Source organism: Sinocyclocheilus grahami, unplaced genomic scaffold (genome assembly GCF_001515645.1).
Source record: "Sinocyclocheilus grahami isolate Dianchi unplaced genomic scaffold, SAMN03320097.WGS_v1.1 scaffold27.1, whole genome shotgun sequence".
NCBI classification, from domain to species: Eukaryota; Metazoa; Chordata; class Actinopteri; order Cypriniformes; family Cyprinidae; genus Sinocyclocheilus; species Sinocyclocheilus grahami.
The window spans coordinates 399,439-415,217 of NW_015505206.1; the positions used below are offsets into that span (position 1 = coordinate 399,439).

General features: G+C 35.5%; 1 protein-coding gene across 1 annotated transcript; it reads right to left on the reverse strand.

Moving 5' to 3' along the window:
• Window positions 1-5,409: 5,409 nt before the first annotated feature.
• Window positions 5,410-15,081, reverse strand: LOC107567088 (phosphatidylinositol transfer protein beta isoform-like). The gene is made up of 11 exons (XM_016252700.1): window positions 14,964-15,081; window positions 14,520-14,550; window positions 14,156-14,301; window positions 10,314-10,405; window positions 10,107-10,114; window positions 9,866-9,940; window positions 9,329-9,412; window positions 9,005-9,082; window positions 7,601-7,708; window positions 6,342-6,464; window positions 5,410-5,465 (listed from the first exon to the last, which is right to left on the reverse strand). Exons 1-11 carry the CDS (start codon window positions 14,981-14,983, stop codon window positions 5,418-5,420), a joined length of 813 nt encoding a protein of 270 aa, XP_016108186.1. The 5' UTR covers window positions 14,984-15,081; the 3' UTR covers window positions 5,410-5,417.
• Between the last annotated feature and the right edge of the window lie 698 nt (window positions 15,082-15,779).

The window sequence follows — 15,779 nt, forward strand, 5'->3', positions numbered from 1 at the left end:
GTGCAGTACACAAGCCACGGTTAAGACAGCTGACCGACGATCCACAGCGCAAAGTTATAGTATTTCCTCAGCGACCAGCATGGATCACTCCAGGCATGATGAAGCAGATATCGTCCTCTTTTGGAAGACCAAACAAAGTAGTTTCGCTTTCACAATGAATCACACAGCGCATTCACAACATGGCGGCAGCAACAACACTACAGCGAGAATAAAAGTTACGCCTTCTTTCTTTGCGTGACCATTTGGGCGGCGTTATGCAAATCTTCCCACATAGTGATGTAGATACATGGGGGCGTGTTAGAACGAGCCGTTTTAGGTAGGTGTGGCTGACTCTTAACTTTTATAAAGAATATCTCTTTGGATTTGAGACTTTAGTCTTTGCAACTCTACAGATCTTCTTTATGCACCAAGAGCTTGTAACACTCAAAGAGAAAGGAAAAATTTAAATTGCATCGTATGACCCCTTTAATATCTGTTGTTCTCCAGTTGTCAGTCAAAATAACAGTTCTTGCTTGATCATTATAGGCCTATCTATATACAAGCCAATGTATTATTATTTCCTTTTTGTCTTAGTGTTTAAAATATTTATTTTGAAACGAATTAATTAATCAATTACTTAATTAAACAAACAAACAGACTTACTGGGTGAGCAGGGTATATGACAGTTTTATAGGCTACCCTGCCATGCCCAGCTGATGCAAAGAACAGAATTTATAACTACACAGAAAAAAGCCCTGTCTTGACCTCGCCCCTGTATGAGTTGTGTCAAGCTATTCATTAGTCCGTTTGTTTGACGAAAAAAGATTAAATGTAGTTGCAATAAATGCGTTAAGAATCCGTACAACTGCAGCAGTGGAGGACTATTATTCTGCTGCGTGATACTGCGAAAGAACTGATGACTTGGTTTGATCTTCGGCTGACCAATCAGTAGAAAGGGGCGTGTAATTCCCGCCCACATGTAGAAATCGAATATTCAAGCTGTTTATTCATTTTTCTACCCCTGCAATAAAAATGACAATTTAAGCTGAATTCTCGTTTTTTATTCTTTGGGGAAAAAAACGAAAAAGGAGCAGTTTTTTTCATTTTTCTACTTTCAATATTAAATCAGAAAAGGAATGAACGAATGATACATGGATTTAAAATAATCTGTGTATCATTCAATCATTCGTTTTTTTATTTAATATTGAAAGTAGAAAAATTAGAAAACGACTCCTTTTTCGTTTTTTTTCCAAAAAACGAGAATTCAGCTTAAATTTTCGTTTCTCGTTCATGGGTGGAAAAATGAATAAACAGCTTGATCATCAGTTCTATCATGCAGCAGAATAATAGTCCTCCACTGCTGCAGTTGTATGGATTCTTAAGGCATTTATTGCAACTATGCAACTACATTTTTTGTCAAACAAACTGGCTTATGAATAGCTCAACACAACTCATACCGGGGCAGAGTCTAGACAGGGCTTTCTTCTGTGTAGATATAAATTCTATTCTTTGCATCAGCTGGGCATGGCAGGGTATGATATGACAGCTGTCTTAGCCTACCCTGCTCACCCAGTAAGTCTGTTTGTTTGTTTAATTAAGAAATTAATTCAAAGTAGTTTCGCTTTCACAATGAATCACACAGCGCATTCACAACATGGCGGCAGCAACAACACTACAGCGAGAATAAAAGTTACGCCTTCTTTCTTTGCGTGACCATTTGGGCGGCGTTATGCAAATCTTCCCACATAGTGATGTAGATACATGGGGGCGTGTTAGAACGAGCCGTTTTAGGTAGGTGTGGCTGACTCTTAACTTTTATAAAGAATATCTCTTTGGATTTGAGACTTTAGTCTTTGCAACTCTACAGATCTTCTTTATGCACCAAGAGCTTGTAACACTCAAAGAGAAAGGAAAAATTTAAATTGCATCGTATGACCCCTTTAATATCTGTTGTTCTCCGGTTGTCAGTCAAAATAACAGTTCTTGCTTGATCATTATAGGCCTATCTATATACAAGCCAATGTATTATTATTTCCTTTTTGTCTTAGTGTTTAAAATATTTATTTTGAAACGAATTAATTAATCAATTACTTAATTAAACAAACAAACAGACTTACTGGGTGAGCAGGGTATATGACAGTTTTATAGGCTACCCTGCCATGCCCAGCTGATGCAAAGAACAGAATTTATAACTACACAGAAAAAAGCCCTGTCTTGACCTCGCCCCTGTATGAGTTGTGTCAAGCTATTCATTAGTCCGTTTGTTTGACGAAAAAAGATTAAATGTAGTTGCAATAAATGCGTTAAGAATCCGTACAACTGCAGCAGTGGAGGACTATTATTCTGCTGCGTGATACTGCGAAAGAACTGATGACTTGGTTTGATCTTCGGCTGACCAATCAGTAGAAAGGGGCGTGTAATTCCCGCCCACATGTAGAAATCGAATATTCAAGCTGTTTATTCATTTTTCTACCCCTGCAATAAAAATGACAATTTAAGCTGAATTCTCGTTTTTTATTCTTTGGGGAAAAAAACGAAAAAGGAGCAGTTTTTTTCATTTTTCTACTTTCAATATTAAATCAGAAAAGGAATGAACGAATGATACATGGATTTAAAATAATCTGTGTATCATTCAATCATTCGTTTTTTTATTTAATATTGAAAGTAGAAAAATTAGAAAACGACTCCTTTTTCGTTTTTTTTCCAAAAAACGAGAATTCAGCTTAAATTTTCGTTTCTCGTTCATGGGTGGAAAAATGAATAAACAGCTTGAATATTCGATTTCTACATGTGGGCGGGAATTAAACGCCCCTTTCTGCTGATTAGTCAGCCGAAGATCAAACCGTGCCTTCATCAGTTCTTCCGCAGTATCATGCAGCAGAATAATAGTCCTCCACTGCTGCAGTTGTATGGATTCTTAAGGCATTTATTGCAACTACATTTAATCTTTTTTTGTCAACAAAGAAAAACAAAGTCACCATTCTCTGCCATTAAACTGGCAAGTGCGAGCTGGACATTTTTGTGTTATTAAGTAATAAGCCTTTAGAACAACATTAAGGTGAGTAGTCACGTCGTTAATTTATAGTCGTATGGTAAAATTTATATTTTTAATTGTGTAACGTTATGTTCAAAATAACTACAAAATGTCATGCCTTTGAAAAATAAAGAGAACAACAGAATGCGCTGCTTTAGAGCATCTCGGTCTCCTTGAGCATCTTTCTGGTGCATGCCACAAACATCAACCACAGCGAATACTTATCTTTTAAAAGGCTTCATTTAGATTATTTGACGTTATATGCATCAAATAAGTCACTTTGGAATAAATCACAGTAGGCCTATGTATCATGATAAAAATAGCGACTTTACAGTCTGGAAAAACTTTAGGCTATAGAAAATTATTTCTCGGACCCCCTATCGAGCTATTCATTAGTCTGTTTGATGAGAAAAATATGAAATTGATAAAATGGGTTATTAAACCGTACAACTGCAGCAGTGGAGGACTATTATTCTGCTGCATGATACTGCAGAAGAACTGACGAAGGCACGGTTTGATCTTCGGCTGACCAATCAGCAGAAAGGGGCATTTAATTCCCGCCCATATGTAGAAACTGAATATTCAAGCTGTTTATTCATTTTTCCACCCATGAACGAAAAACGAAAATTTAAGCTGAATTCTCGTTTTTCGTTTTTTGGAAAAAAACTAAAAAATGAAAAAGGAGCTGTGTTCTCATTTTTCTACTTTCAATATTAAATAAAAAAACGAATGATACACGGATTTAAAATCAATCCTAAACCCCACTAGTGATATTTGACTCCTTAATATAAAACACTTGATTTCCTTTTGCCTAGCCTGAATTGCATTAACATTACATCCATTAATAACATTAACAAACATTAATGCTAAATCCCTGACCGCTCCCGTTTTGATTTCTCAACTCTTTCTCTACCTAGACCTCTTCTGCTTTCACCCTTTACATTAACAAACATGATTACATTTTACTAAATAAGTATTGCCGTAGTTGGTCATTCAGCTTACCTGTACACCCTTTGCTCTATTTACTGCGTCACCATATTGTCTGAAAGAGATATTTACATTTGTTTAATAATGGGCTTAGCAAACAAATCAAAGATCAATTAAAAAGTTGTGATACAGCATTTAAAACTTACTTTTGAAATGTTCGTTTTATATATCAGCCCACAGAACTTTGACAGCTTAAAAGGTTTAAGGCTAATTACGTATCACATCATGATAATAATGTGACAAGGAGCTTATCAGCTTTGTTTGTATTATTCTGTACTAAAGTCAGTACAAAACCCAATCACTAGGGGATGCTGAGAGCAAGGGCATATAAGGTGCCATAACCAAATTGAGGATTTAATCTAAACTCACATAGATGGCAACATGCTTTATTTGTTTTGTTACATGCAAAAAAGTAAAATTATAAAATTATTTCAATTAAGTCATGAATCATGATTAATCATTATTTATGGTTAAATTGTGCTTGTTACACCTTATTACTCTGTCTGTAGAAAAACAGCTTGCAGTTTAAAAAGACCAAAAGCTTGATATAAACTACAAACAGTGCAGAAGAATCAAATGATGCAGACAGGTCATGGTAGTCAACGACGTTTTCTTTTATTTGTTGTTACAGTATTGTAAATTGTACTTCATTCTCCAAAAATTCAAACCATCCCCACCTGAACAAGGGGGCGTGGCCTGTGGCATGTCAGTCAAAGGTGGGAGGGGTTTCAAGGCTCTTACACTTAGTTTAAAAATGAAACCATATCCATCCACTGCTCTCAATGACATCCACACTGCAATCAGTGCAGAACCAAACCAAAAGAAGCCGCATGAGTTTTTAACAAGCCTCCTGTTTCCCTTTAATCTCAGTTAGTCTTTATTCTGACATCAATGATCCTACCTCTTGAGGCATATACAAGTTCCACCGATATTTCCTGAACAACATGACAAATTTAACAGAATTAAGAAGTAAATTACTTAGTCATTTATTTATGGTCAAAATCCATGTAGTGAAATGTTTCCTCAGACTCTCTGCGGAACAGGCTTGGGATTCGTTACTCCACTGGCGTACTCAGTAAAAAGCTGATGGTTGCAAAATGAACCAAAAACCATTAAACAGTTATAATACTTAATTATAAAAAGAAATGCCAGTATCACTTAACATATCTTAAGTGAATCCAAACGAATTTGGCAGCAAATTATGAGGTTTAAAGTCAGACTGCACAAACCACGGATACACATGCATACTGTGCACATTCACTTAAACGCATTCACACTCATGGTAATGGACATGTCCTGGGTAAGGGATGACAGTTTCCTGTTTGGAAGGGCTTGATGATGTGGCACGTTGTGATTGGCCATGAGGACTGGAGGAGGTAAAAAAACAAAGTAGCCCCTATTTTGACTAGGGCTTTCCCTAGTCCTCGCCTGCTTTCATCCCTCGCACAGACCCTTGGCTACGCATCTGAAAATTTAAATAAACAGATTTAATAATAATCAGTCACATGCAACGACCATTAAGTTTGAGGTAAGATTTTTTTAAGACAAGAAATTAATAATTTTTTTCATTAAAAACACATTAACCAAATTTGACAGTAAAGACATTTAGGCCTACAATGTTACAACGTTACAAAATGTTTTTTTTTTTTTTTTTTTTTTTTTTTTCTATTCATCAAAGAAAACGTATCATGATTTTCCACAAAAATATTAATCAGCAGCACATCTGTTTTTAACATTAATATTAATAAGAAAAGTTTCAGTAACACTTTACAGTAAGGTCTCATTAGTCAATGTTAGTTAATGCATTAACTAAAATTAACTAACAATGAGCAGTACATTTAAAGCATTTATTAATCTTTTGATTAAAAAAAAGTAATATTTTCTTTATTAATTAACATTAGCTAATAAAAATACAACTTCTTCGTCAACTCATGTTAGCACAAGTCTATTGAAAAATATTAACATGCAACTTTTAATTTGAATGTATTAGTAAATGTTGATATTAAGTAGCTTAGTAAACATGAACTAACAATTAAAAGTACTTCTAATGTAGTTACCTAAAGTTAAATGAGAAAACATTATTGTAAAGTGTTATAAAGCAAGCTAGAAAAAAAGAATACATTATTATCAGCATAAATAGAGGAAAGGAGAAATTATTACTGTATTTTTTACCAAATAAATGCAGCCTTGGTGAGCGCATGAGACTTTTGAAACACATCAAAACGACCCAAGTCTAGCTTTATGTCACACAAAACTGGTAAAACTGTAAAATAATCTCCATTAATCTTCTCAAAAATTTATAATGTCCTGCAGTCATTCTGCAGATGTGGGAAGAACACACCTGGTCCAGCTCCCTCTGTGTCTCTTCCTCCATCCTACGAATGTCATCCATAGTGAGGTCCACCCAGCGGTCCAGCCAACAAAAGAGTTGCCGATGGAAATTAGTGAAAAGCCTTTTCTCCTGCTACTCAAACACACAGAGAGAGATGGGGTTGATATTAGTACAACAGCATGAATAAAGACCTGACACCAAAATTATATCAAAATAGTACAGCAGTTTTTTTTTTACATTATTCCAGCTTCTGTGACTATTTTCATGGTGAGAATATTTGGGTAAGACTTTAGTTTAGGGACCAATTCGCAATAATAATCAGTTGCTTATTAGTTACTAGCTTATTGCTTGTTTATTAGTACATATAAAGCACATATTAATGCCTGCATGACTATATTTTAGGTCCCTTAATCCTACCCCACCCCAGAACTACCTCACTAACTATTAATAACAATCAATTTTTGCTTAAAAACTCTAAAATTATATTTGGTTTAACTTTGTTAAAACATTTCTTCATAAGTGTTAATGGAGTAAAAAAGGTTCCTCACAGGGATTAAACCAGCACAATCTAATAAAACAAGCTTCAGGGATAAAGAATTTTGACAGAGAGAACATATTTTAGTGGATGTTCTCCTTATATTAAAAACTTTTGTGTCATCCTGGAATGGTCCATTCAGCAGTAGGTATTAAAAAAAATCTGGTTTCATGTAGATTGTTCATACTTCACAGCATACAGATTCCATTTTGCTTGTTATTTGTTATTAATATAGGAATGAATTAAGTTGTGAGGTCTGCTGATAATGCCTCTTTTGTGGCAGCGTCCGTTTCCTCGTTTGCTGTCATTCCACAGTGCCCAGGCATCCAACAAAACCAGATATTACATTTATGACCCTGTAGTTCCAGCAGTTTGTAAAAGTGCTGGGTGATCATTTTTGATGTCATTGTTTGAAGACAGGACTTTGAAACTATAATTATAAGAAAATTTCTCTGTTGCATAGTCTTTATGTAATCCAATGCCAATATGATAGCATTTATTTCTGATGTAAAAATTGAGCTGTTCAGGGATGGATGTTCCTCTTTTTTAGTGGTTTATGCAGATAATACATGGTCCTCATTTTTGATCCATCAGTATCTATAGGGATATGTGATAGAAATGTCTCTATGACTCAGATGAGCTGTTGTTGAAAGTCAACCAGTACAGTATAAAAGAGAAATTTGAGTCTTTCTGTGCTGGTGCCATATTGAAATCTTCAGTGCTGATGGATCACCTTATGAATGAAGTTCTCCACACGTCCCTGCAGACCCCACCAGCGAAAATGGACAGTCACGAGCTTGTACGCTGTCATGTAGGGACAGTTACCATTATGAAGCTCTTTCTGCAAGACACAGAGAGAGGGGTGAGAGAGGGGTGGGTGCATGAGGAACAGATATTGTAGATAATCACTCATTTGGATAGTTCAAAACAATCAATGTGAACAGAAACTGTGCATACAAGACTGAATGACAACATTAGCTATGTTCTCTGAAAAACTAAATAAATCCAAAATGTCATACAAGGCAAGAGAAATGTTGATTTCAGATAAACTTCTTTCAGTACTTAAAAGCATCAATAAAAAAAGTAGCTTACTGTAATTAAAATGGAAAGCTGTTACTCTAGTACCATACCAGCCACCACAGATATATTTAAGGCGAGAATCAAATGAAGAAAATAGAAAACAAAATAAATAACTAAACCGTATATACAGTGGGGGAAAAAAGTATGTAGTCAGCCACCAATTGTGCAAGTTCTCCCATGTGACCCTGGACCTCAGAACCAGTCATAAGGGTCAATTTTTTTAAATTGAGTATTATACATCATCTGAAAGCTGAATAAATAAGATGTATGGTATGTTAGGACAATATTTGGTCGAGATGCATCTATTTGAAAATCTGTAATCTGAGGGTGCAAAAAAATCAAAATACTGAGAAAATTGCCTTTAAAGTTGTCCAAATGAAGTTCTTAGCAATGCATATTACTAATCAAAAATTAAGTTTTGATATATTTACGGTAAGAAATGTACAAAATATCTTCAAGGAACATGATCTTTACTTAATATCCTAATGATTTTTGCCATAAAAGAAAAATCGATAATTTTGACCCATACAATGTATTTTTGGCTATTGCTACAGATATACCCCAGCGACTCAAGACTGGTTTTGTGGTCCAGGGTCACATATTACCTGTGATAAACAAAACTCAAACTAAATCAGGCATAAAGAAGGATGTTCACCCATTAACAAAAGTTTGTAGGATGATGCCTTAAGGTGCAGCAGTCACAGTTTACTGTTGCTCATTGAATTTTCACTGAGAAAAAATCCAGTTATTTCAATAGAAATCCACACGATCTGGAATATTGCATGAGGACAAATGATTTCCCCACGTGGATTTGGTGTGAAAGTGAATTCTGTGTGTGCTGTGCATCATACATCACTACACTACTGACAATAGGCAATGGACCTTTCTCCTTGCAAAATTCACCAGAATGTGACCAATGTAGAAGACAAATGTGACCAAACTGTAGAAGCACGTTTTCTATATAGGCAGCACTCATCAAGGCAGCTCACTAAGGGTTAACAAAAGACCTGCTGTGTTTCAAAATGCATACACATGTGAATATGGAGTGTTTGTGTACCTTCCATTCAGGCCCCAGAGGTCCTCTGCCAGTTTTCTCAGAGTGGTAGACAGCAGGGTCCTCTTCTGGTTTATAGTCCTGATAGACAAATGTAACAGAGATGGAGGGATGAGCGAATGGGAGTGGATGACGAAGGAAGAGGAGCAATACAAAAGAAACAAAACAGTAGGTCAACAGAGGAATCTGTGCTTATGATTTGATTTCAATATGTAGGATTTTAATGAACTCAACATGAGGTAGAATTAGATTAAGTCTGTAGTCTTTAGCACTAATACAAATTCAGGATCTACAGTTTCACAGAAAGACTTTTCTAATTCAGCTCACCACATCATCCACCTGAGAGCGATCAGCTATATCGATCGGCACAATCTCAATATCCTCCCACTCCTCAGGGGGAAGACCATGAGGCTGCATGAGAGGAAGAATAAAACATTAAAATAAAGACATGGTTTCAGTGGGATTTACTCCCAAATTGCCCTATTCATACAACAGGATCAAATGACATTTGTATGAACAAACAAGTTAAGTCCGACCTCTCTTCTATTCTTGCATCAACCGTGAATAAAGCCTGTAATCATAGTGACAATGGCTGAACTTGGTAATGAAGTCCATAACACAGGAAGGTCTTATCAAAATGAACATGTTATTTAATAAACAAATCTAATTAAGGCACAAGTTCATTCATCAACCCACCATCTTAATTAACCAACAGCAAATTCTAATGTTTTTTTATTAACGACTGCATTTGTGCTGCACACAGACTAAAAAAAAATGGTGGAAGACACTGTGGTTGAAAGACTGTTGCCTCTGAGTTATTTGGCATCATGTAAAGGTGCTGATGAACTGTGTATTAACACTCACATTCTCAGTTGTTTCCATGTCTGGTTTATGCCAGGTTTCAATCTTAATGAAAAAATCATCCTTCATGTATTCATTCTGAAAAGCAAAAAGCACAAGGAGAGCTTCACAAACTGAATCCATTTTTAATACAGTGTTTAGATCAAAACAGTGAGACATGCTGACTAAACTCTGATTTAGCAAATACAACCTGTGAGGAGTCTAGAATGATCTCAGAGCGTGATGATTTCAAAAATACACTTACTGTAACGACTGTGGTGTTCCATAATCGATTCAGTTGTGGGAATGAAGAGAACAATCATATTGACGATGAGAAAAGGGTTGATTTTTGTTTTGTACAGATCAGTAATTTAACAATGCTTTAAATGCAAAAGAAAAGGTTGAATTATACACACTCATTCATATATAATCACTTACTCACACATGCACAAAACAATTAGTATTTACTAACTAGTGCGACAGTATGGGTAGGCGTTCCAGGCTTTCTCATGAAAAACCAGGGCTCCTTCGGGAGCAAACATCTGAATAAAACCAGGAACCTTGCTGTAAAAGACAAAATTAATATTCATAATATCACAGGTGAATAATTTTAAAATGGAGAAGTCAATACAAGGGCTGCATGTCATTAATTATAAGTCTCAGAAGACCAATTACACAAATGCTTGTTTTTATAGGTTTTGTATATTAGCTTAAACAATGCCATTAATTAGAATACGTTTATGACTATTATCTTTAAACATAATATTTGTTTGAAAAAAGCAAACACAATAAAACATTCATGAAGGGGTGAACTACATAATGAAGATACATTTTAACCAAAAAAATGGTTCTTAGGATGAGAGTATTTTATATACATATAGGTAGGGACAAGATATCATATTTGTTTTGTTATAATTCTTGTTATAATTCTGTGTTATTACAATTTATGTTCTAATAATTTAGTATGTTACCATTTCTTTGTTTCATGAACTTTGTGTTTCATAACTGTTTTATTGCTTACATTTGTGACCCTGGACCACAAAACCAGCCATATGGGTAAATTTTTTTAAATTGAGAATTATACATCATCTGAAAGCTGAATAAATCAGATGTATGGTTTGTTATGATAGGACAATATTTGGCTGAGATACAACTATTTGAAAATCTGAAATCTGAAAAAAAAATCTGAAATCTGAAAAAAAAAATCAAAAAATTGAGAAAATCACCTTTAAAGTTATCCAAATGAAGTTCATGGCAAAGCATTACTAATCAAAAATTAACTTTTGATATATTTACGGTAGGAAATTTACAAAATATTTGCATAGAATATGATCTTTACTTAAAGGGTTAGTTCACCCAAAAATGAAAATTAGACTGCATTTTACTCACCTCCAATGTATCCTAGGTGTATATGACTTTCTTCTTTCAGACGAATCCAGTTATATTAAAAATTGTCTTTGATCTTTCAAGCTGTTTAATGCCACTCAGCAGATGTTGACTTGCTTCAGTCCAAAAGAACTTAAATAAAAATCGTCCATCCATAAAAAAAAGTGTCTCACACGGCTCCGGGGGGGGTGAACAAAGGCCTCCTGTAGCGAATCAATGCATTTTTGTAAGAAAAATATCCATATTCAAAATGTAATAATCACTTTAAAGTAGCTTGTGCCAACAGCTGTACAGAAAAGCAGCTCCGGGAGGATGACGTATGAGTTCAGCGTTGCGCATGCGCCGGTGAGTCTCGTGAAAACCAACGTTTGTTAACAGGAGCAAATGAAGCAAAGTTTCCTTAATTTAACAAAGAAAAACCAGTCTTCTCTTGGCTTATATCGAAATCCTCTGACATTCTTCTTTACAAATACTAATTTTGTACTTCTAATTAGTGACCGTTGTTTTGTTTTGATCTCTCCGCTGCGTTTCCGCGTTCGTCACTTCTGAGTGGTGCATGTGCAGCGCTGTCCTCATACGTCATTCCCCCGGAACTGCTTCCGTTTACAACAGTGAGCGCAAGCTAGATTCAAGTGATTATTACGTTTTGAATATGGATAGTTTTCTTACACAAATGCATCGATTCGCTACAGAAGGGCTTTGTTCACCCCCCGGAGCCGTGTGAGATACTTTTTTTAATGGATGGGCGATGCAATGCAACACCTGCTGAGTGCCATTAAACAGCTTGAAAGATCAAAGACAATTTTTAATATAACTCCGACTGGATTCGTCTGAAAGAAGAAAGTCATATACACCTAGGATACCTTGGAGGTGCGTAAAACACAGCCTAATTTTCATTTTTGGGTGAACTAACCCTTTAATTAACTAGACTTGTGCCGGTATTTGGTAATGCGATATATCACGGTAATGAATATGCACGATATTGTTATCATGGGCACTTCTAAATACTGTGAATAATTATATATTACAAATTATTCAGAATTTTGAATGCATTTTAAGAATACTTTTCCCATCAACTGGTCAAAATGCACAACACTGCTGTATGCTCAGTGAAAGACGCATGCGCACTCTGATGTAAACAAGCGCGGACGAGAAGCACGTGGCGGAACGTGTGAGAGACGCTCTGGATGAAAGCGCACTTTCACTCTCTGACAGCAGATGGCGCTAAACTGCAGAAATAATAATAATAATTCATTTAAATACAGCCGTTACCCCAGAAACCCTGTAAACAAACCAGCTGCACTACTTTCTGTTTCTGAATCGTGTTTAAATGATTTAAACAGCCATTCAGATTTGTGTATTTGCTATGATGTTCATCACAGCGCCAAATACTTAAATATTTAGACTTAATAGGCTATTTATTTTCAAACTTTTTTTACATTTTAATCTGGACTACAACATGCCCTAGATGTTGTTTGAAAGTGTTTTGATTCTTTATTGTTCGGTCACATTTTACATTAGGGCTTCATTAGTTAACATTAGTTAATTCATTAGTTAACATAAACTGCCAATGAAAAATTCTTCTGAACATTCATTAATCTTAGGTATTCCAATATTTAATAACACATTGTTAAAATCAAAAGTTGCAACTGTGTTATTTAATGAGCTAACATGAACTAAGACTTGTAGTTTTTTAAACAAAGATGAATAACTTCTGTAGCAAATGTAGCTATTGCTCATTGTGAATGTTAATGCATTAACTAAGGTTAACTAATGAGGTCTTATTGTAAAGTGATACCTATTGGTCTTTATAGTTCTTTTGCACTTTAATCTGTGTAAAACTTTTAACTTTATACATTTTTCTGTATTGCTTTATTGCATTTAAATGTTCAGTTATTTTTGTTATAAGAAAAATGTTATTAAACCTGTTATACTGTATTATGACAGCACTTTTTTTAAACTAAATTTCAATATCGTGATAATACCATATACCGTGATAAAATCATTAGCAATTAATCGCAACATGAAAATTTGATACTGGCATATCCCTAATCCTAACGATTTCTGACATAAAAGAAAAACCATTTTGACCCATACAATGTATTGTTGACTATTGTTAAAAATATACCCGTGCTACATATGACTGGTTTTGTGGTCCAGGGTCACATTTTGCAGAAAAGTCTATTATTGTGACTTAACCCATGTACTGTTTTTTTTTAACCAGGCAATGTCCAAATGTTTTTGTTTGTTTGTTAGTTTTTCGTTTTGTTTTTAAGCCAAGACAAAGTGTAAAAATTGTGGAACTCGCCCCAGTCTTCCCTATACACTACTTTTCAAAAGATTACGATTTTTCAATATTTCTGAATGTCTCTTATGCTCACCAAGGCTGCATTTATTTGATCAAAAACTGGAATAGTGAAATAATATTTATAATAAATGTTTTCTATTAGAATATATTTTAAAACAATATATTCCTGTGATGGCAAAGCTGAATTGTCACACAATCTTTCACAGATAATTCTAGTATGATAATTTGGAGCTCAAGAAGCATTTCTTATTATTATCAAGTTGAAAACAGTTGTGCTGCTTAATATTTCTGTGGAAACTGTGATACATATTTTTAGGATTCTTTGATGAACAGAAAGTTTAAAAAACAGCAATTATTTTAAATAAATCATTTTGTAACAATGCAGAAGTCTTTAATGATACGTCTGAACAATTCAATGAAAACCTAACCATTTTCTTTAAAAAAATAAATAAATAAAAAACTGACCCCAAGTTACTGTTAGTAAGTGTAACTGCTAAACAGCAGATGTCACTGCCAGAGGTTCCTACAACAATTCTGTGATCACAGTCTTATCTTCCTGATAAAGTGAACCTGACCAGCATGACTGTCAACATGATCAAAGTCTTTACACATGCTCTCACCTGTGTATGTGGTAGATCTTGTGGGTGTACTGGCCCTTCTCTCCGTCCTTCTCGTAAGGTTCATTTCGGAGGACCTCGATCCCTTCTCCTCCCCCTGTGTTGTTCTTACTGGCCTCTGCAACCGAGTACAGTTGGCCAACCTGGTACTGAGAGGGGGGCGAGGGGATGTAACATAAATAACTAGTGGCAACTGTCCGCCAGTTCACAGCACAATAGAAACAAACAATGTAATGCAGAAGAGGTGCTGCTGACTCCATTAAAGTGAAGGGAGCTGTCAGAATATTTGCTTAAGCAGAAACACAGATCCCCATTGAGCCCCACAGAAGACACAGCAGCCGGCTACTGTAAAAGCAGTGACTCTTACCTCTTCTACTGAACATGGCAACAGCACCTGGCTGAAAAGAGAAGTAAACAGAGATTAAAAGCAGCTCTGAATCATTATCTCTCTCATACCATGGACACTGCATCACGCCTAGCCTGTATAACGGGCGTGTCGTTAGCTGGCCCCGCTTTCTTTTGCAATAAACCGGCGCTTTAACACGCAGCGGAGTCTGAACTCAATATATTACTCTTATTAAACACTCAAACTATCATGCGTTGATGAATAGCGGCGCTGGTGGAGACGCGGTCCATTAAACACCCTATAATGCTGTATCAAGCAGGCTAAGCGGCTAGCGCCCGTCCAAATCACAGGCTTACAATCATCTATTTATTATGCCATATGGACAATTGCTTAAAAAACGGCAGTCCGGACTGTAAAATATAGCGCAACTGAATCCAGTTAACGAATGCAGTAAAAGCCACTCACTATTGCTTGACGAGTACCATCCCGATTCTGGACAGAACGGTACACTCAACAACAGACTGCGCTCGCCGGAAATGAGCCCCGCGCGTCAGCGGAGAGGGGCGTGAGGAGGACACGCTGGGGTTTGAGCAGAGAGACCATGATGGGAAGGGAATTTCGTGGGCTAGACATGGCACTATCAGTCTTTTCTGTCATTAATTAAACAGCAGAGAGCTTGGCTGGTTTAGGATGGTCTGCAAACCTGACAAATAGTCCTTCAAATCTTTATGTCATATAGATAGTATACGATTAAGCAAAATGACTTTAGATAAACATAGCATTTCTTCTCCTGCGTCCTATTCTTCATGCAATCCAGAATGACAGCACAGATGAAAGATGTGTTTGATGTGTGTGAAAAGGCTTTTCCAATTGCTTAAAATAGATATTTTTTATAATAAAAATAAACCAGCAAGCACAGCCTAGACGAGAAAAAGTAACACAAAAGTAATATAACTTATTAATTATCATAGAAAGTAACCAAGTAATCCAATTTGTCATTTTTTTAAGGAGTAACGCAATATTGTAATGCATTACTTTTAAAAGTAACTTTCCCCAACACTGGAGAGATTACCTTTATGCTACAGATATATAGATATATGTATGTCTTTTCACAGTTTAATTTTGATTTGTTTGTTTTAATGAAAAGTTTGTTTGTAATCCTGCTTTTGTAATTTATCTAATTAGTGCATATAATCTCCCAATAAACTCTTAAAGGGATAGTTTGGCCGAAAATGAACATTCTGTTAATTTACGCAACTCTTATTTCATTCCAAATCTATA